This window comes from Egretta garzetta, unplaced genomic scaffold (genome assembly GCF_000687185.1).
Source record: "Egretta garzetta isolate BGI_Z169 unplaced genomic scaffold, ASM68718v1 scaffold215, whole genome shotgun sequence".
In the NCBI taxonomy this organism is placed as follows: Eukaryota; Metazoa; Chordata; class Aves; order Pelecaniformes; family Ardeidae; genus Egretta; species Egretta garzetta.
Genome location: NW_009259719.1, coordinates 6467314 through 6489460, shown reverse-complemented (window position 1 = coordinate 6489460; position 22147 = coordinate 6467314). Strand labels below are relative to the sequence as shown.

Sequence of the window (22147 nt, the reverse complement as noted above, 5' to 3'; positions counted from 1 at the left end):
AAAAAAAAAAAAAAAAAAAAGTACTTTCATTAGGAAAGCACTGCGTATTTGCACTGTAATGTGATTTGGGTTGTGTCATTTTCCTCATGAGGCAGAAAAATAACACCCTGCAAGTCCTAGTGTATGCTTAGAAAAAGATCTTCCCACCAGTTATCTGGAGGTGAGGACAGGAAGTGCAGCTCTGTTTGTTTATGGTGCAGAGAGCATTTAAGATGAGAGGATGAAAGTTGTGATTATCTGAATCCCATTTACATTTCTCATATTTTAAAATCCCAGTGGAAAGTACTCTGATTGTGTCCACCCTCTTCAGCCTCTTCCAGGAACTTGGCCACCAGCAGAGTCACTGAAAGAGGGCTCTTGTTCTTGCTGTGTAGCCAGTAAGTCAGCCAGCCTACCTTAAGGTAGTGCTTTCTTTTCTAGTAATTCCTCGCTAGTTATCTGGTGAAATGCATTTGAAAGCCAAAGGAAAGTGAGTTAGGAGAGAGGGATGGGGATGTTTTGTAATGCATCTCTCCCCTGAAAAATAAATATTACTATATACCTGAATCCTCTGTTTCTTTGGTCACCTCTTTGGATTAGTGCTCACAAATGTACTTTGGACTTTCACCTAAATTCTGTAATAATTCCAGACAAAGCCTTTATTGGGAACAGCTGGTATCTCTTTCTAATAATATTTTTTTTTGTTCTAGATTCAGATGAAACTTGGTTTTATAGCAAGGAAGCACTAAAGAACTGGCACAGGGGTTCTTGCTAAAAGCCAAAAGTTAAGGTAGGAAGGGGGAAAAAGAAAATCCTATGTGCTGATGCTGTGTAGGATCTGGAAAATATCTGCACTTTTTCTATCATTCAAAGAGAAAATTACCCATCTTTGAGGGGGGAGGAAATGTCTCCTTCCCTTCTCTGTCCCCCAGAGTGGATGTGACCAGGCAACCTACTACAGGGAACTACTTTTGTTGCACTTTCTCATCTTGCAATGGACAGCTCTCGTGGAGTGGGAAGCCCGGGGAGGGTCCGTTCCTGCCTCTCCCATTGTAGCACAGCTAAACTCTCCGCTCTCTCGACCAGCTCTGAAAAAGGATATATGGGTAGTTCAGCTGCTAGGTCACTTAACCCCCATTTTCCCAGTGGAGAAAGGGAAAGTGGGGAGCGAAGTGTTACTCACAAGCATCTTGAACAGTAATCCTGTTTTCAGATGACAAACCACGTGCAGGGACTGAGCTGTTTCCACAGTTGTTTATCAGAGGAAAGCAGATAACTTGTCGCTATCAGCATTAGGTGCTCCAAGAGCGTAGCTTAATGTGGTTTTTTTTTTACGTTTTGTTGGTGTTTGTACAAAACCTTGTATTGTCCTGCCCATTAATAACAAAAAAAAAAAAAAAAAGCCCTAATGGTACCCGCAGGATTGCTCTGTGAAGTCTGGCTGCTTCTGTGAGAAACAAAAAATGCCAAAAGGCAAACCTCAAAATTTCTAATTTGAAGTAATCGAGATTTCTCACAGAAGAAAGTTAGCCTGTTTGTCTTGCTCAAGATTTAAGTGAGAGGCACGTGTTTTTCTGGTGATACGTTGCAGCTACCTTTCATGTTGGTGAGCCTGCTGAAAATGCAGCTGCTGTGAGCTAGAAATTTGATACTTCAGAATCTCCGGTTTGCTTTGCTTCATGTAGGCCAGAGACCGGAGGACATTGTTTTGCAGCTTCCTGATGCAAAAGGTCAGTCTTGCTGTGAAGGTGGTTGGCACCATCACCAGACACAGCCAGAGGTTTCACAGTGTGCTTTTTCACAGGGAGGATTATTTGAGTGGGTTAACGGCAGCTGTCTTCCACAGCAGGACTGTGCTCCTCTTCTGCTGCTGTGAGGTACTTCCAGCTGCTGTCAAGTCCAGAACAAAAAGTTGAAATTTCGGTGATCCTCTTAGTTTCTCTCCCCTTTCCCTTCTCTTAGATCTCCTCCCACCAGGAGTCTGCAATCTCCTCAACCCGGCCGCTATCTACGCTAACAACGAGATCAGCCTGGGAGATGTTGAGATATATGGCTTTGACTACGATTACACATTAGCACAGTATTCTAATTTACTACACTCTATGATTTTCAACACTGCCAGAGACATCCTAATAGAACAATTCAAGGTAATTATGTGCTAAGAATTTCCACTCAGTTAAGCTTACTGCTGTCTTTGTGACACCCCAGTCGTGCTTGCAAAATGCCACATTGTGTGCATGTGCCAAATACTTGTTTTATTGAGATAAATTTCATGTTTCACAATCTTTGATTGCAGAAAGTTTTGACTGTATGTGGAATTAATTTCCTTTGAGGCAATTTACCATGCTGTACATTCCTGAGGTTTTATGAATGTGGAGCAGGAACGTTAATCTGGAAAGGCCTGGTCTGTTTTACCTAACTATGAAAATAAAGCCTACAGAATTGCTGGTTCGAGGTACACATGGTGGATAAACATGAACCATGGGCCAACACTGAAGCCTTGACACGTGCAAGTCAATGTGAATGATGCTGTATAGCATGTCCAGTAATGGACACCCTGTTTGCAATAGGTGACTAGTCTGTGCATTTTCTTCGTGTCATGCCTTTCTTTTTAGAGGGGCTCTGCAGTGCCATTGTTTTGCCAAATATATGCATCGAATGGAGCTTACTAGAAGTGTCCTCACTGCCTGAGGGCATCTGTTTGGTTTCAAGTAGTGTCCCTTACATGAAAGAAACTGATCTAGGCGATCCTGATCCTTTATGTCTTTCTCTATTCATCCACTTTTTTTGTTGAAGGGGCAAAATGAAGCACACCTGTTCCTTGGTCAGTTTATGCCTGGGGTGAGACAACTAACAGGACTAAGCCAGCTCAACAGGTGAAATAACTTTATTGATAGCCCAGTGCTTATGCCTCTAACCATGTGGTTGTCTGTCTTCCCAGTATCCAGAAGGGCTTGGGAAGTATGACTACATTCCAGGGTTTGCCATACGTGGACTTCACTATGATGTACAAAAGGTAAGCTGTACAAAGCTCACTCGCCTGGGCTTTGTCTTCCATTGCGTTATGGTTTTAGTGGAAATATTTTCTGTTATTGCTTACAGTAATATTGATTACCAAACTGTCAGTGAAATACATAGTCCAGGTGGCTGTGCTTTTCATCGTGTGGGTTCTTCTTGCTTATAAACCTTCCAAGGAAAAGATGGTTTTTGTGTTTGCATAGTCTTTAGCGGCATGGGACATTCTAGCAAAGACCTCTGGTAAACAGCCTTACCAATTGAAAAGTCAGTTAATTCCACAAGCTAATTAATAGAAAATTCAGCTTGTTTGTGTGATCATTTCTGTCTTTCAGGAAATTTAAACAACTAACCTCAATCCTGCATCTACAAGTATTTGCCAGGAGCAGAGGCCTTATGTCTTACTCTAATAATAGAAATGACTTGTTAGGAGAATGCTTTAGGAAGCCTTCCCCACCCCCCACCCCGAATAATAGGACTGCTTGGAAAAAGACCCAAGCTACTTGAGATGCATGCTTTTTAGAGGCACAGACAAGCAAAGTGCAAGCATTAGCTTTAACCCTTTTCAGTACTGATGCCCAGTGATGTAATGCTGGCTGCTACAGCCAGGCAGTCAGGTGGGAACACAGCAGAGAAAGTTGCTTCACTGTAGTAGGTTTTGAGCTTTGAGCAAATTCAGGGAAGCAGGCAGTACAGGCTGCAGTGCGCCTGCTGTTCTCCAGCAGTAGGGGGAAAAAGAGAATGAAGAAAAAACTATATTGAGTTTTCCCGTGTCTTTTGTCCTAACTGAGGTGACAGCACGGCAGCATGGCATGGCTCATGCCTCTGACTTTACAAAGTAAGAAGTAGATTTGTGAGAAACTGAAGTTTCTTTTTCTGTTTAAATCTCTGGCTGATATATTAGAGGAACACAGAGGTGACTAGCCTAGCCAAGCCAAGCGCCCTTTGAGTGAGTAGGTGAGAACTCTCTTCTCAGGATCAGAGTTTGCAAAACACATGGAAAAAACTGGGTAGTGCCTGTCTAAGTAAATCTTTCGGCATATTTGCCTGCACTCCTCATGAACTAGTGGGAGGTCTGCCCACAGTGTAACAAGCTGCACTGATACGGTATTGTGATAAAAGAAGGTGCCTGAAGGTTGTGAATGCTTTGTGGATTCAATTACCTTGCAGTGCGGTAGAAACAGCACAAATAGTTTGATGCTGTGTCTTTGAGTCGCAGAGCGATGCGGGTTTAGTGTCAGGCTGCTTTCCATGCCCTGAGAACTCGTGTTAGGGCTTCAGAATGATGGATGGAGTAGAAGGGATGACTCATGAACAGGGGAGTCTGATACAAAAAATGCAAAGAAAGTTCCAATGTTAGGAGCCTGGTGTGTTTGTGAACATCTTTGCTTGAATGCCTATTGGGGAGGGGAAGAAGTGGTGGAGGGGGGAGCTCTTGTGTAAAGAAAATGACTGGGTGCAGCTGGAGTCTAAAGCAAAACTTGCCCGTTTAGTTCTGCTTAAGGTAAATGTGAGGAGAAATAGATCTCTTGTGCACACAAAGCTCCTTTGGAATGTGTGTGCTTTTGGAAAGGAGATAAGAAGAGACTGAGTCACAGACACATTGTTCTCTGCATCCCATTTTCAACTGCATCCCTATCCACTAACTTCAGAGTATAACAGACAGTGGTATTTCAGCTCATAGAAAGATGGTCTTTTGCCAGAGGCCCATAAAAAGTCACGTTATGAATAAATGCGTGTAAAAATGGCTGTGGAGTAAGTGCAGCTTAAAGCGCACAGATGTGTGATGTTTATATTGAATTTTATTTTCCAAATGTCATTTGTGTGGAACTTGAAACTTAAATAAGGTTTCAGTGTAAAACTACCCAATTCTAACAGTAAATATCTATCCCCTATCACAGAGTCTTCTGATGAAGATTGATGCTTTCCATTATGTCCAGCTGGGGACGGCATATCGGTCTGTCAGTTCTCTGTTGTTTTCTAAATGCCCATATGTGCAAAGGTGGATTACTCAATCTGAGTGTATGTTCATGGCATATGGGGTTTTTTTGGAGCAGAGCACAGTCTCACCTGGCTTATCCTGTTTGCACTTGCTTCAAATGCTTACCTGGCATATAATTGCAGGGAGTTATTTTTCTCAAGCGTTTAAAGCCAAGTGTGGGTGGGAAGACCTGGAGCTTTTTGTAATGGTTAATGACACATCTGGTCACGTACGCTGTGTGATGTCTGAGTTGCAGCTACAGCATATCTGCATTAATGTGTGTGACCAAACAGTGGAACCAGGAAAGGACTCCTCTGTATATGGTCCACATACGGGCCTGTCTTCTCCAGGCAGGAGTGTACCCCAGCAGTGGCCTGCTGTGACTTGTCACAAAGCAAAGAGGAGAGTGGTCTGGACATGCAAATAAAATCTTAAAGCAGTGCAGGCATGTCAATAAAGTAATGATGCATCAGAGTCTGGCTCAGTTTAAGGCCTAGATTGTTGTGTTTTGCCTTCTCTTTTGTTGTTCTCCAAGGAGAGCTGGGTGTGCTTTGGAGTAAGTGGCTGACACAGTGTAGAACAAACTTTTCTCCAAAAAGTTGTGAGACTGGGGACTGGTGGAAAACCTTGCCCCAAAGTGGAGTGGGGTTGGTGTGTAAGAAGTATTAATGCATAGATATCAGTAGCAAAGGCCCTGTAAATCTGTGTTGTATTTCCTGAGCATGGAAGCCAATGTATTTTTTTTTTTCCTTGAACTCTGCTCTTTTGCTGTTAAGCTTCAGTTGCAGTAAACACTCTAAGAATATTAAGAAGGGAGTTTCATAATCAGAGAGAATTGGCTTCATTGAATGCTAGCTTTTGGGACAGTGGGAAGGAGGGGTTGGTACTGCCCCATATTTCGCTTCAGCTTCATAAAGAGATTTTTAGCTAAAATGCATTTAAAACCATCCCTTTACTTCAGGGCACTACTGAGACAACTCTTAACTTCTCAGAGGCTGTACCATGATTGAATAGTAAAGGAGAAAGGGAAAGTTGCTGACTGCTTGAGTAAACAGCCATCGAAAATTGTGCAAGAGGCAAAACCTGCAGCAGTCAGATAACCTGATGCTCATGAACAGTACAGCTCATAGCCATACCTGTGACTGCGGTGTTTTGGGGAGAAGTAGTGATCTCTGTTGAATGGTCTTAGCCAAGAACTTGTTTTGCTTAGGAAAACTTAATAGGAAGGAAACCTCATTTTCAGAAAGCTCTTTACCTTTGCATTTAATGGTGATAAGCCTCATGGAAGCAACCTCTCCAAGCCTACAGTTATCCAGTGCTGCTAAAGTCAGGTTGTGGGGCCAATTTGGTGGGGCAGTCCTGTCAGCAAATTGACAGCATACAGAGAGAAGCCTCTGTCTGAACTCTGCTGGAATGTGGATAAAGCCCCTCAATTAACTTGAAGGAGCAAACAAAGTATCTGAAGAATGTCTCAGGAAAGATTTTATGTGAATCTTAAGAAACTGTGGAGCTGTCAGGCTCTCTGGCTATCTCTTTTCTGCAAGAGAAATTTGTGAGTTTTATAAAGGAGCCTATTTGTCCCATCTTTTCTTTCTCTGCAGCTTGTAGCTCTGTGCAGACTGGTGGTTATTGACAAACTTTTTCTGCTGTTTTCTGCCTAGAGGGCTCAAACCAGTGCCTGATGAAGAGGTAATCGAACTCTATGGTGGTACGCAGCACATCCCCCTGTACCAGATGAGTGACTTCTATGGCAAGGTATGGTAAGCCCTTTACTGCTATGATGCAGCAGCTCTTTTAACAGCTAGGAAAACAGAACGAATAGTGTGAGCATGTAAATGACTCCAGCCTCTCTTGAACTCGGAAAGGCTCAGTCCCTAGTGAGCTGCAGTGTGTGTTTTTGTTCTAGTGGGAATTTGCCCCAGAGGTTATTTAGCAGTTTAGCATGTGAAAGACATCTGCAAAGCATTTCTAAACACCAGGGCTATTGGCCTAGAGCTGAACGGCTCTGGAGACTGATAGGGAGATGTTCCCTGCTTGTTCCTTGGCCAAATCTAGCTCCCAAGCTAGCAGAGCAGTCTGCAATAATGGTGTTTGCAGTGAGTTGTGTGGGAGGGGGTATGTGTGTACAGCAGCGGGGTACTTGCAGTGCCTTTCTCTCTTTGGTTTTGTGTAAGTTTTTTTTCCTTCATGAAAGGGGTTCCCCTCCACACCTCTTCAGACCTACTCAGTGAATATTATTCATAGGGTTGGCATCCATGAGTGTTGGGTTGGGTTTTTTTAGGCAGAAAAGCTTACTGTCACAGTAAAGGACTGAAATTCTGTTCGTAGGAGCTGTAGGAATCCTTTGGTTGCCTGAATTAGATAAAGTTAGGAGAGATTTTTCTTCCTTGAGTGTCTGGTGTGGTGCAGTAGGCAAGCAGGGCCATTCACCTCCCTTTCCCCCCAGAACTGCTTTGTTTCTTGCCCTCTGTTAGTTCAGTTGCCTTGGGAGAAGCTGGAGGAAGAAGGGCAGGCTTCCTCTGGTAACACCCCTTTGGGTCTGCTGTGTGAAGCCTCCAGCAAAGTCACTTTTTGATTTCTCTCCCTTTTGGGAACAACTCAGCTGAGTGATTGCTTTCTGGATAAGTATATACTCAGTTTATAGCTCTGTGTTGTTTCCAGTTTTGAAATAGGATGTTTCTGTTTAGAATTTGATGTATGTCTGTAAACCGCACTGGATTAGCCTCCCACTGTGCAACTCTCCTCATTTCTGGCAAACTTGAGATGATTTCACATTTCTGTTAAAAAATGGTAAACATGAAATCTGCTTCAAGTTGTGGACTTCTGTAGAACCAGGTGCTCATGCCAAGGTGCCTTTCTGTGCTGCTTTGTATATACCAGGTGTTTTCTTCTTTCCTGTAGTTAGTATTGAAAAATTTGGTATAACATTTGGCCACAGAAGCAGGAATAGCAGCTTATTCTTTGCAAAGAGGTGAATCTCCTCTCCTAATAATGTAATGAAATCCATGAACTAATAGGTGGATCCCAAAGAGAATGAAAATATATACAGCTAATGACATTTGCGTCCAGCAGTGTCTGCTTGACTTGTGCCACTAATACAGTAGTGGGAAAGCATCTGGGTTAAGATGACTGCTGGTGTGAGCAGAAGCAGTGCAATTGGTGTGGAACGAGGCTTTAGCAGGGGTCTTTGATCTTGTCCTCCATTGTCTGCTGTGCTGATGTTGCTACCTATATGGATAACAGAAAGGTCTGCCAGGTCAGTGATGCAAGGCATAAGACAAGTGGGACTGATGTAGCTGAAGCATGTAAATATTCTCCCTTAAGGGTTTTCTTGATCCTCTGTTGGCAAGAGTGTGTGGACAACAACCAGCATCCACCATCTGCAGTAGGTAGGCACAGATCTTGCCCAGGGTTAGACAATGCAACTAGTGAGGCTTTTGCTGGCAGGACTAGTGCTGGCCTGTAATGAAGGTGGGGAACTTATGGGTGTTGTGGAGGAAGCATATGTAGCATTCTTTCTAAAACTGTGGTCCAGTTTTCATCCTGACTTGTGTCAATATGTCTGCTATAAGGAAATTGAGGCCACTTAAAGGGAGGGGGGGAGGCTGGACTTGCCTTGTAGGATGGTGGCATAAGGCACAAAAACAAAATGAGAGTTGACTACCTAAAATGTAAGTCTTTGCTGTTAACATTGAGCATTTAACTGTCTCCTCTGTGTTCACGGTCTTGGTGGGACAGGTCACTGCTCTGCTGTGCTCTGCTAAATCCCATACCTAGTGATTTCAGTAGGAACTGCCTGTCTGTGTCCCTCTTGCTTCTTTCCCAGAATCCCTGAACAGGAAAAAAAGGTGGGCGATGTTTTCAGGAAATGTTGGTTTTGCTAGTGGGAGAAATGTTCCCTTGGCAGCCACACATCAAAATGGACAAAAATCTGTTGAAAGGATTCAGTGAGTATCACTAAGCAGCACCACCATGTACGATATGTGGTCCAAACCAGAGGGTGTTCTTTGTGTTTTCTCCTGCTGTAGGTCAAGTTGTCCTGTGCTGGATGGATGGATAGAAATTGTATAACCCTCAGCACACCAACATAGCTTTTGATCGCAGCATTTTTTGGTAACAGACCAGAGGCAAAATGCTGTTTGTTATTCCTTTTGCATCTTCTTTCTTCACCCCAATTCATGTTGTCCCAATATTGCCTTTAGATAGTGTGCAGAGTGCTGATCTCTTGTTCTACCCTTGTAAGACCAGACTAAATGGGAGATGTTACCGTTGTTACATCCTGACAGTGACAGTGGCACATGTTTGTCCTTAGGCAGCATGTGTGCTCTGTCAGCTTCCACCATGTATGCCTTCTGTGATCTTTAAGATGCTGCTTTCATGTCTGTCTTTCACGTAGTTATAATAAATGCCGTTTGATGCGGACCAGTATTATCCTAGAGAGTTGCAACTTTGCAGCTGTCAGTCATGGATTGCTCAAAGCTCACATGCACAGGCATGACGCAACTGGATTGCCAGGACGTCTCTGGTGCCTGGGTTCATTGCGAGGTCTGCGTACGTCACAAATTGCTTTTCATGTACAGGACTTTAGTAACAGTTCCCTTGGCCGATCTGGCACTTCAGCTGCGAAAAATGAAAAAAATTATTGCAGGCACAGCTTGCCAGTGAGACTCACCATAGTCCTCTGTACAGGTGGTACATACTGAATAAACAAGCTTTATTTTATTGGAAGGCCTCTTGGAGCCAAAGTTGGCTGCTGACCTGCTGATAGATTTGTGATTGATAGGCAACAAAAATAGCAAACGTATGGAAGAGCTGCAACCTTGCGTAATGCGAGGTGAGTTATTCCCTTGGGCAGGATTTAATTGTTAGGGTTAGGTTAAAGGTTGGACTCGATGATCTCAAATGTCTTTTCCAACCAAAGTGATTCTATGATTTCCACTTGACTGCTGGGTGGGCTGAAGTTCTTTTCCTTCTTTGTGCCCACTCTGGGTTTTCGGAGCGATTCTTGCATTGCTGTGTGAAACCTCACTGGAATGTGGTTAGAGCAGCTTTGGTGCGCATGTGTCCAGTGTCACAGCCTGGTTTAGATGAGCCATGGGGCACCTCCAGCAAGGACCATAGCTGCTTCTGTAGCAGAGCATTGTCTCTTGGCGCCCATAGTAATGCCAAGAGGCCAGGTGGGAAGCAGAGGGCATGGGTTTGAAATAAATATTAGTGTCTAGGACTGACTCCCTGCTTCTTCCACCTTCACCCCATGGTGTTAATGATGCTGGGTTTGTTTAATGATTTCTGTGAACAAGAAGCCTCTCTCTTGTCAAGTGTTAATGCATTAGGTTAGTGTTTTGGTTGAGAAGAGAGGGTACTCGGTGAGTGGCAGGAACTTTCCACATTAGCGTTTTTCTTTTTTGTTAGCCCGTAATGTCTCCCATGTGGTACTGGGTGATATGAGTTTGTTTGTTGGCTTTGCATGTGGTTTTTGTTGTTTGGTTTTTTTTTTAAGTATTTTTGTTTAACGTGTCTCCTTCATTTTTTGCTTTCCAGGGTCCATCGCTTAAGCAGTTTATGGACATTTTTTCTCTTCCTGAAATGACACTGCTCTCTTCAGTCATTGATTACTTCATAACTCATGGCATTGAGTTTGACCAGGTGCATCTTTACAAAGATATATCTGTAAGTAAAATGCCAACTGCCCCATAGCTCATACCACATCAGAATTGTGAGCTCTTTGGCTTGTTAGCACTGGTGAGCTCTGCAGTACACAAACCTAAGGGGTGGTTAGTGGGTAGCCTAATATGACAGTGTTGTTGCCCCTGTAGATTAAAGCATTACCAAGGAATATTCAAAGCTGTTTTCAGAACATGTTAGGTTTCTGTCTGTACTGCAGAGTTGGTGTTGCTGTACGTTATCTCTTGCAGGAGTGCCTAGGCTGGTTAGATTGAAGGTCCTTCTGTGGGAAATACGCCACAAAGCTTGTGTAAATGTTTTCTGGTTCTGCAGGCTTTTAAGCTTTATGTTTTCGTGTTAATATCTCATTTTTCAAAGAGGCTTGGTCTGACTGTGTAACCGAACAGTTTGCTTTATGCAGTGATTGTTGTGAAACACCTGCCCTTGCCTGCTCTGAGAATCTACCCCTTCCCTTTGTGGCTACAGAGTAGTGTGATCCTGTTGGGATGTTTTCCAGTGGGTGACTGTAGCTTTCAAGAGCCAGCTACTCCAAGGTGCTAACTGTGCCCTCCAGCTTCACTTCTGGCATTTGAAAGGGCTGCTTGGGATTATCAGCAGTGTTAGGGGGTACCTTAGTTAATGCTGTAGGTGAGATGTAAGTGCTCGAGATTGCTGCCCTGGGTGACTTCTGTTGACAGATGATGCATCTTCCTTGGTAGCCAAGCCTTATTGCATGCCTTTTTCCACAGAAAGGGGTTTTTGTTTTGTACCTTATGGGAATCTTATGCTCATCCACTGGTAGCGGCCCATACCTACACTGCTGAGTCTTGTCAGAAGGGAAATGGAGCTCCACATCTGTGCTGCTTCTTTTCTGATAAAGATCCACCCTGTCAGCTTTCTTGCAGCCAAGGATTACAGCTTACGTCTTGACCTTCTGTTGGTGCTTGATAAGAGCTTGCCACCTAGTTTTCTGCAAGACCTTAACATGTTTCTAGGGCGTTAGTTGTAGTTGTTTTTGCTTTTTGGGGGGGGGGAATGGGAAGAGGAGGGTACAGCTGAATCCTGAGGCCTTTTGTCAAGAGTGTCTTCTGAGCCTTCTTTTGAGGTCAAAATGGACTTTCTTCCTAATTGAAATCTTGAGAGCAGGTGGGAGGTTGCCATGGCCTAATACATACTTGGTTCAGGGTAAGCGGTGTGCTCAAGGCCCGAAACTCCTGAGTGCTAGTCCTGGCATTTGTCTTTGCATCCTTTGCTGAAGGATGTGGTTATTCCTGAGTAACTGAGGTAGGCAGAGACAAGAGCTCCAACAGAAAATCTGTGCCAATGCTATACTGAGAAGGTGGGGACTGTCCTGTACTCTCACCAGAGGAGTTCTTGCTTTTTTCTGTACAATGAGGATAAACAAACATTTTTACAAAACTTACCCTTTGCAGTACCCGAGTGCAAGCACAAAGCAATGGTTTGCGGACATGAGCGCCGAGATCCTTCTCTGCCTACACAGGCAGGTGTCTGAGAGGATGTGCATGGCCCCGGCCGTTATTACAACACAGGCTCGCAGTGGGTTAAGACATGTCCAAACCTGACTCTCTTCTGTAATTCTTAGTGGTAATCCTGATGGCAGCGCTGTGTGTTTGGGAGCAGGTTGAATGCTGCAGAGACTGCGCTGAGTCAAAAGGGCAGACCCTGAGGCAATGGTAAAGGTTCAAGCTGACATGTAAACCAAGTAGTCTGATCACACCGGTTGGTCGCTTCGTATTTGAGAGTAAGAACGTACAGTTTACCCTGCTTCCCTTTGGAGGAGTTTTTGAGCCCTGTTTGACACCTCCCCAGGCTACCAGGATTTTATCTGCAGGAATCTTATAGTTCTCCCCACCCCCTGCTGCCCTTTTTTTTGTTTTGTTTTGTTTTTTTCTTTTCCTCCCCTTCTGCTCCTTTTGTTTTTTGGGGTGGCAGGGGTTTAGGGAAGGAGCACACTGGAATCTCTTTCTCTTCTGCAGAGGTAGTTTTGACACCGGTCCAAAGCATTGCTTGCTTTTAGTGCCAGCCCTGGTCAAGAGAAAGTTATTTTCTTGTTAGCGCTCTTGCTTTTTGTTCGGTTTCTTTCCAATAAGGCAGTCTCTTGGGGAAGGAGATGTAACGTCTGCCTTTATATGATTCAAATCCACATGGTGGAAATAGACTCCTAAAACTGTTTTGAAGAGGTGCTGCCTCCTCCTTCATCATCGCTCATCTAAGTTGTAAAATCTGGTTCTCTCCCAGCTTTGAAGGAAATTATTTTTGGGGTGATGAGCAGGTTTCACCAGTGCTGCAGTGAGACCAGGTGACTGTGTGGTGTTGTGTCCAAGTGTCACCATTGCAATGTCAGTGGCGAGTGTGGGAATCCAGTCTGAAAGGGAAACTCCTGAAGGAGCACACATACTGTAACAGTGCTTTAAGGGTCCTGGGGAAACGCAGCATTTGCTTACCTGTCTAAATTGTCAGGGATGAAAACAGTACCATTAAAACAAGCATTTGCAAAACACTGCAAAATGTGTTGCTGCTCTGGAAATGGTTTTGTGTATCTGGCGTATCTCATTGGATGAGAGACTTGGGAACAGTCTCAGTTGGGTGTGTCCAAAAATGTGTTGCATCTTGGCCTCTGGCCTGGAAAACAGAGGCTATTTGGATGCCTTTGACAGTATCTGTTACAACTTGCCTCCCTCCTGAAAAGTGGGCAGCTCTGTTTTGGCAAAAAACCCTCACCCTCCTAGTGGAAGCTTCTGCTCTTGCCTGTGCCCACTGGCCATCCAGACCAGGAGCTGTAGCCCTCTTTGGCTTGTGGGGAGCTTTTTGGAATCACAAGATGTTCACCTCTGCTACTGTTCACCTCAGCCATGCTCCTATCCTTTGGGTCACATTTGGCAGATCTTCCACAGATAGAGGAAGGAAGAAAAACCAGCTAGTGTCTGGGCCAGTATGGTTTTGGGGCAGTAAACAGTTTTGGAGTTGCACAGTCTTGGTTGCAGTGGTAACAGTTTGTTAATGTGCTGGTTTCCAGGAGCAGGAAGGAAGCTCTGCTTTCATGGACAAGTTTTGAGGTTTTTCCCCTTTCACTGCATCAGCTGAGCCAGCCACTGTGGTGTTCTTTCTGGCATGTTGGTGAGCCTCACTGTACGAGGTCCTCTGCTTAGCATTAATGTAGCTTTTGTTCATTCAGCAAGAAGAGGGGATGAGTCATTACTGTATTGGTCCTGAGTGGTGGCAATAGGTTTGCATGCTGGGAAATAGGAATGCCATATATGAAACTGAAACTTTTTTTTGCCTGCCTTTTTCTTTAGGATGCTATTAGAGACGTACATGTGAAAGGAGTGATGTACAAATGGATTGAAAAAGATATGGGTGAGTTAAGTTGAGCTCTGGTGCCAAATCCATTTTGATGTGTCTCGTACTACATGGTGTTCTGTGTAAGATGACTGTGTAGGCCCTACATGCAGTCACAGGAGTCAGGGGGACACAGAACTTAACGAAATACTTACTGTGGCATGCCTAAAGGCAGCTGAGGGGTTGAGTGGCATTAAGAACCAAGTGGTATTCAGGGTCAAGTGGAGGATCTATTTTAATGGAGGAAACAGCTACCTCATCACTCGCGTTTCTGTATTCCTTCAGCCTGTAAGCAAGGAGTGATGGTCCTTGGCATGATGTGAACACGCAAAGGCACCATCTGGGGAGGCTTCCTGGTCATTCAGGGGAAAGAAAGCTCCTGGTAGCATCATGGCTTGGAGTGGCTGTGCCTGTCCCCTGTGATGGTTCGGTATCAACCCTTTTTTGCCAGCCTTTTAAGTTCTTCAGTCTTTCTCTTCCCTCTGGATGGGATTGATGAGAGTGAGGAAGGCCATTTTGTCACCATGGTGGTTTACTACCTGCCTGCCTGAGGTGGATCTAACTCAGGCCTTTTGCATCCCTGTTGGTATAGAGGCTATGTTTGCTTTTGCTTTTAAAGAAACGTGGTCATGACTTATGCCAACATTGATGATGTCTGTTTTTTCCCATATATATAGAACAGTATATTCTGCACGGGGATGAAATCTATGCTGTGCTAAACCGACTGGTGAACCACAAGAAGAAGCTCTTCCTCATTACAAACAGTCCCTTTAGCTTTGTGTGAGTACCATTTGTCACACATCAGTGAGTCACCACGGCACAGCAAGAGCTGTGCCGTGCGGTCTCTCCTGTGAGCATCTGGAAGTTGTATGCGAGGGGGTTTTGTGGCAGTAGTCATGAGAGCGCTCTCTGGGAACTGATTGTGGTGAACCAGTGGTCTCTCTACATCATTGACTCTCACTTTTTGAAGAAGATACAAGGCTGTGGCTGGCCACAGTGTTACAGAGCTGGCACTTGGGATTACCTGTAGCAGCTTTTGCTGCATCACAGAGTTGTCTGGACTTACCATGGTACAGGAGAAAGGGTGGGACAGCTTGAAACAAAGTGCTACATCAATACTCCATGCAATGAGGCAGCCTTGGGGGATTCACAAATCTCCATGCTTTCTTCTCTTTTACTGAAATGAGAGTAAATTTAGGACAGACTGTTGTCCTAACAGAGGCAGTGTTGGGTGAAAAAGAGTATTGGATCTGTTAATCTCTCTGTTCCTTTGCCCTTAGGGACAAAGGAATGAAACACATGGTTGGCAAGAACTGGCGGGACCTATTTGACATGGTCATTGTGCAAGCTGACAAGCCCAACTTCTTCACTGATCGGCGGAAGTACGTGTCCCGGGGCAATACTGCACTGCTGCATGTGGGCCTGAGGTTTTGGGCCCCCTTCCCTGGAGTAAATGGCTCCTTTTCCCTTCCAAAACAGTAGCGGTTTTCTAAGCATAATCTAGGTCCAGTAGGCATCCAGCCTTCTGCTGTCCTCTCGGATACTCTCCGAGGAGATGAAAACTTACCAGTCTGGGAATAAGTGGATTGAATGGGTAGTGCCAAGCAGAAAGTGTGTTTCTAAAATTGGCTGTCTTAAGCCTAGTTAGTTTTGTCATGGTCTGGGCTTAACTTAGATTTTAGGGGTAATAATGTACTTAAATCTTTAGAAAGAAAAGAGGAGTGAAATGATGTGTATGAGAGCTGGCTATTTCTTGACTCTAGGTCTTGACAGTGTGCCAAAATCTTTCCTTTTCCTGTTCCCAACAGCAAATATCTGTGTGGTTTGGATTTTTTTATTATTATTATTATTAAAACCTTATGGCTGCATGGTGCCCAGGACCCACTCAGGTAGTGGGCCAGTGGAGTGACATGGCACATACATCCAAGGTGAGGGGATCCTCCTGATGGTGAGCTGTAGTGAACTGTGGAGTGTTTTTTCTGAGGGAGAAAGCAGGTGTGCATTGGAGACCACTCATGGTTGAGGAGCCCCTTGCCCGGGTAGGCTGTAGACTTCATGGTGGGAGGCTGGGTTCCTTCAGCCCTAAGGCAGCTCAGGGTCATACAATACTTCTGGATGAGATTGTGCTCTGCTTGCAGCAGAAGCAGCTTCATACCAAGGCTTTTGATCCCAGAGCTCACAGTTTGGAACTTCTGTCCCAAGAGGGAGCAATGTTCCCATTGAGCATGAATGTTCATGGGCGTCAAGTAACTTAAGCCTTGTTTTGCTGCTTCTGTCCAAGTGGAAGGTAACCAGGCAAGCCCTCAGGAACAACAGGAGCCAGCTCGGGTCAGCTCCCGAGATCAGTGCCGAGACTGCTTTCCATCCGCTCTGCAGACGGCTTTATCCTATTAAGACATTCCATGATCTCTGTTAGGCTGGGGTGTAGCCAGACTGGAACAGGACACAAAGTGTTTCACAGCAAAGCCTCTTTGGCCTTAGCATTTCAGAGGGAGTATTTATTATTATTTTTTTCCTCTTTCCTGTATCTGAAAAGTGATAAGAGTTGTTAGGGATATTGGCATTAAATGGTTACAATCAATGGAAGCAGTTTGAAAAGAGATTTCCCTCTCACACTTTCTCTTCCCCTGAGAAAATAGTGCAGAAGGCCCAGAAGGTCACTCCTCATGCAGAGCTTTTATTACAGGTTGTTACATAGGTAAACAAGTTTTCCAATTCAAATGTTGTGGTTGCTGGGTAACAATCGCCAAAAATCAAAAGAAGTTGACGTCTCCCCCCTTTTTTTCCAGACCTTTTCGAAAACTGGATGATAAAGGCTCACTGCAGTGGGACAAAATAAACCAGCTGGAGAAAGGAAAGATCTACAAAGAGGTAAAATGATTGGGTACATAAGGGGTGTGAAGCAAGAGTCTGAAATGGTGGGGTTACAAGACACCTGCAGTTTTGGAAGTCACTGGAAAACAGGAAAATCTTCTTAGTCAGGGTGGCCCTGGGTTATTCTACAGGTCACTTGTGGATGTTTGAAACGTCAAAAATGGAAATCCTTGAAAAAAGTGCCTATGGTAGAGTTAGAGGGCACTTGTAAGGAGACATGCTGTAGGCTCCGTGTGCTGCGCTGGCTGGTGGCAGTGAGAGATGCCCTCTCTCCGCATGTGGACAGCTCTTGCTGGCCCGGTAGGACACTGTCCCCCCACATGCTTTCAGCATGTCTCTTGGCATGCTGTGGAGCAATAGCCTTGTGATTTGCGTGCCTCTGGAAAGTCTTTCAGCTTCTGCTGGCAGGTAAGTGTTAGAATAAAGGGTCTTTTTTTGAATATTGGAAAACCCTGCCAAGGGCTGTGTTGCCTGTCAGCGTATGATAAACCGACCTCTGAGAATGCCAGGTGTAGAAAAGGCTGCTCTCCCGGCAATCATGGTGTTCTACAGCTGCAGGAGCCAGAGCTGAAACAAGGTACGCCAGAGCTGTCTGGTAGGAAAACTTTTTGTCTGCAGCTCTAAAACAGTTTCCTACCCAGCCCTCTGTGTGGGTCATGCTGCAGAAAAGTGTGTAATGGGAGTGGCATTAGAGGTGGAGGGACAGGGACAAGGGGGGAAAAGGCAGAGAAGGGCCAGTTAACTTAGGGTATTGGGTGCTGGCCTTTCTGCCCAGGAGGACCCATGCTGAGTTACCTCTGCCAGGCTGAGCTGTTTCCTGTGGCTGCCCTGTTTGTGTGAGAAGGAGTAGTAGGGAAACATCCTCTGCATGTGTAGCAGGGGTCAGTGAATGTCCCCGGCCCCAGCATACAGTGAAACCTTGACTCTAGGAGCTCTGTTCTGATGTTGTTTAGCATGGCCAATAGTGCAGTTTTCCCTTGGCTCTTCCCTGGTCCTGAAACTCTTGTCCTGGCAGGGCTCCCAAGAGCATGCTCGTTTAGGGTAAGACGGCAGAGCTCTCTGCAATCCGATGTGTAGGCAAAGACCTTCCATGCCTCACTCCAAGTCGTCCTCTATAACATTGGAAAAGCTGGCTTTGTAGAGGAGGGAGCAGAGAAACAATGGTGAACAAATAGGGTCCATCTCTCTCCCTTTCCTGAAGGACAAGCATGTCTGAAGCTGTTACTCTGGTGAACTTGCTGCCTTGGGGTGTTCTCCTTGCAGCTGCTCTGTCCCCTGAGAACAAGGTGCCTCTGGCTTTAGGACAGTTTGTTCTTGGTTATATGAGCTGTCCAGTCCCACAGGAAGAAACTGTTAGTGAGGTCATGGTCAAGTAGCTGGGACCTGACCTGCGGTAGAAAAGTAGGTCATGTCCTTGAGTTGGGAAGCCTCTGGCCTGTCCGGTGAGTCTGTCCAAGTGGTCTGCTAGTGTCCCATCCTCTGCCAAAAGCTAGGAGCTGGGAACGTGCAAGTAGAGCTCATTCATACAAAGTCTGTCTCCCATGGGCAGACTTTCCCAGTGGGTTAGCAGCTCCCTCAGGAGAAAAGGTGCACCTCAGCCACAGGATTTATTGCTGAATTAAGTCCTGCTTTTGATCACCTACATCTTGTCACCATAGGTTGCTCACCCAAGTGAATGGTGCATTGAGGAAGGGAAAAGACGAAGGAGGGATAGGTAGGATTTTTGGGCTCCTTCCCGGTATCTCCCTCACCATGATGTTCATCTGACTGCAGCCAGGTTGTTGCCTAACTGTGGTTCTTGGGATGTGACAGAGTGTGTATCCTGGTTGTAGTCCACCCTGTCCCCAGCATTTTTGGCTTCTTTCTGGCAAGCATTAGTGGCCATCGGCCTTGCTGTGCCGGTGATGTTGCTAGAGGCCTCTGAGCTGACTTGTTCCTGTCCCCTGAAGCCCAGCTGTATGGTGGCTGTGGCATCTCGTACGAATGGGACCTCAGGGATCCATGTGTTGCACTCGGGACTGGCCACGTGATGGCCCTCTAGTCCCTCCTTTCTGATGTGGTGTTTTCTGTTTATGGCACATATGTAATCCCATCCCTCCCCTGGTCTGCGATCTCAGGAGGGGAGGAGGACAGCCAGGTCCCGTAACAGGTCTGTGGCTCAGTGGAGGTCCAAGCACAAGTTTCCTGGGTATCAGCTCCACTGCTGTTTGAGGTGACCAGAGCACAGCAAAAGGACCATCCTCCTCCCAAGGCTGTGGTCCATTTCCCTGCTCTGCCAGTGGCTTTCTGAGCAACCCTCAAGCAAGCAGCAGCAATGTTGTGTCCAAGAAATGCAGAGGCCTGTGCCCAGTGTTTCTGTGCTGTTAAGGGAAGTCTGCACAGCTCCAGTGGTGCTGCAGCAACAGAAGGCCCAGCACTCTGGTTCTGGGTACCCTTTGCCATGCATGCAGCATGTTGCCAGTGGCCAAAGGCAGGGCTGCAGGCTGTTGTGGGAGCTGGCTTGTGTTGGTGAGTTTTCGGCCTGGGCTGGTGCTGTTGGGTGGGCATGCTAGCTCTTTCTTGGTGCTGGAGACTGGCTGGAGAGATTGCTGCCGAGTGGCTGGCAGGTTTGCATTGCTTGCTTGTGCTGGCACAGTCTAGCCTGCTGGCGTTGATGGGGCCTTTTCCTTTCCTAGTGGGTTTTATTTCCGTTGTGACTCATGTGGAAAACTTGTGTGGAGATGGAAGGGGGGTCCCTGAAGTCTCCTCTGTGTGGACGGATGTTTGGAGAGCCTTGAAAGCTGCTCTGTGCTGTGCTTTAGCTGGTGCTTTGGGGTTTGGTTTGTTTTACTTAGCTGTGAATCTGCCCAAGCTGCCTGGCTTTTTGGCTTGGTTAAGCAATTCCTGTGAATGCGTGGGTGTTATTAATCTTTTGGGTTGGGATCGTGGTCAGTGATGTGGGAACAGCCTCAAGTGCTCCGAAAGCCTTGCATGATGGTGCTTGCCTTACCTCTGATGCACCCTGTGAGGTAAAATCATTGTCACCTGAGCCTAACAATTTCTAAACCCAGTACACCTGGGGTTCTTTCTGTCCATCGCTCAGGCTTTTCTAATTTAGATGTCTTTCACTTTTGGCCTCTAAACTGCCTCCTTTTGTTGCCTGTTTAGTCTATGTAGTCCTCTTGACTTGCTGTGCCACAGAGCATAGAACTTCCCCTGAATTGCCTGTTGGGTTCGAAAGAGCTTTTGCCTTTTTCTGTAGCCTAAGAAAAGCTGAGGGGGAGGTACAGGGGGGTTGTCACATGGGAAGAAAGTGAAATAAGGTGGGGAAGGACAGAAGCCTCTGGGTTTGGAGGGTGGGGATGCAAGCAGGTTGACATCTCATGAGAGTGCTCACATCTGCATGCGGTAAGGTGGCATGACCAGTTGCATTGACAACGCTGCTGGGGTGGATGCCCAGTACCATGCAGTGAGGATGGAGGCATTTGGCCCGTAACCACGTTTCTCTCTGTGCTCCTTTTACTTGCAGGGTAACCTCTTTGATTTTCTGAGGCTGACGGGCTGGCGTGGGTCCAAAGTGCTCTATTTTGGTGACCATCTGTACAGTGACCTTGCGGTAAGTGGAAAGGTTTCTGCTCTCCCGTGAGGGGGGAGCAAGCCTGCGTGAGTTGTGGTTGCAGCTGTGTTGGAGTGTAAGGCGGGCCCTGACCTGAGCACTCGGGTCTCTGCTATGCTGTGCTGGGTGCTCTGCAAGCTGCGGCTCTCGGGGCACGCACAGGACACATAAGCATCCCCACTCTGCTGTCAGGCAGAAGCAAGCAGTGGAGGAAGGGCTCCTGAAGTGCTCTCTGTGGGTAAGGGACATCTGCGGGTCTGTGAATTTGAGAGCCGTTTGTGTGGATTCCACGTTTCTAGGTGCTTCACACAGCTCATCCTGGTGGCCAGGAGATGGCTGGTACTGGCTTGACCAGGCATGGGCCGTAGGTGCCTGTCCCCTGAGGATCTATAATGGGAACAGATCACTCTTCTAGGAAACAGGGTTGTGTTTGGCTATCAGTCTTTGTGTTGAATTCTTTCACCCTGACCTCTAGGACCTCATGCTGCGTCACGGCTGGAGGACTGGAGCCATCGTTCCTGAACTGGAGACAGAGATTCGGATCATAAATACAGAGCAGTACATGCACTCCCTGACCTGGCAGCAGGCGCTGACGGGGCTGCTAGAGAGAATGCAGGTAAACAGCTCCTGTCTGAGCGGGACAGGTACTATGCTGCTTTCTGAGCCTGCGTTTTGCACTTAGCATGGGAATGGGGGGATGTACTATCTTGCCTGTGTTCCCCAAAATATCTCATCCTTCTCCTGGTGCAGTGGACTTGTGGGTTTGTGAATTACAGTGGAAACTGGGGGGATCTGAGGTGTGGCCTACAGGACTGATGCAACATGGTGCTTTCTGCTGTTGTCTTTGCAGATGTATCAGGATGCGGAGTCGAAGCAAGTGTTGCTGGAGTGGATGAAGGAACGTCAGGAGATCAGGTGAGCATTGTCCCCCTCGCTCATGAGGTGTCTCAGGGGCTCCCAGGCCTGCAGTGGGTCTGTTCTGTAACTTGTTTTGGGGACAGTGGTGCTGCAGGTGTTGGCCTGTGGCCCTCCCTGGTGTCACTTGTTGGGCAGAGGTGGGGGGAAGCAGCAGTGCTGTACTGCAGCCTGGGAGGTGGCCTGGTTTGAAGGCAGGGTGGGAGAGGGGAGACGGTGTCCCCCTGGGCTGTCTGCTACCCCAGCTACTGCAGTGGGTCCCTGCCCATAACAGGTTCGGTAGCAAGGAAGAGTAAGAGGGCATTGAATTTTCATCACAGTCTCACTGCAGAGGGGCTGGTCTGCATCGCAGCCTGGGTGGGAGGGTGCTTAGGTGTTGTGGTTTAACCTGGCAGGCAGCTGAACACCATGCAGCCTCTCACTCCCCCACTCCCCAGTGGGATGGAGGAGACAATCAGGAAAAAAAAAGTAAAAAAAACCCCACAGCACTATGCCAACTACCATGAAGAAAATTAACTCTATCCCAGCCAAAAACAAGACATGAGGGTGATCCCAAAATGTCTTCTGGGAGTAGGGTGGCCCAGGGCTAAGGGATTGGAGGGGGAAGAAGCTGTGACCATGGCCTTTTATCTACAGAGCACCATCTCTTTCCTCTCAGGTCGCTGACGAAGAACCTGTTTAACCCGCAGTTTGGAAGCATCTTCCGCACCTTCCACAACCCCACGTACTTCTCTCGACGGCTGGAGCGGGTCTCTGATATCTAA

At 46.3% G+C, this 22147-nt stretch overlaps 1 protein-coding gene across 1 annotated transcript in view; it reads left to right on the top strand.

The window, feature by feature from the left end:
* The window catches only part of NT5DC2 (5'-nucleotidase domain containing 2), a 28131-nt gene extending 5984 nt beyond the window's left edge, over positions 1–22147 (top strand). The window contains exons 2-14 of the mRNA XM_009639349.2: positions 1942–2126; positions 2921–2995; positions 4896–4951; positions 6637–6730; positions 10517–10645; positions 13957–14017; positions 14677–14779; positions 15280–15381; positions 16789–16870; positions 20382–20468; positions 20944–21084; positions 21319–21383; positions 22042–22147. Of these exons, the coding sequence (XP_009637644.2) occupies positions 1942–2126; positions 2921–2995; positions 4896–4951; positions 6637–6730; positions 10517–10645; positions 13957–14017; positions 14677–14779; positions 15280–15381; positions 16789–16870; positions 20382–20468; positions 20944–21084; positions 21319–21383; positions 22042–22147 (1286 nt within the window). The remainder of the gene's footprint in view (positions 1–1941; positions 2127–2920; positions 2996–4895; positions 4952–6636; positions 6731–10516; positions 10646–13956; positions 14018–14676; positions 14780–15279; positions 15382–16788; positions 16871–20381; positions 20469–20943; positions 21085–21318; positions 21384–22041) is intronic.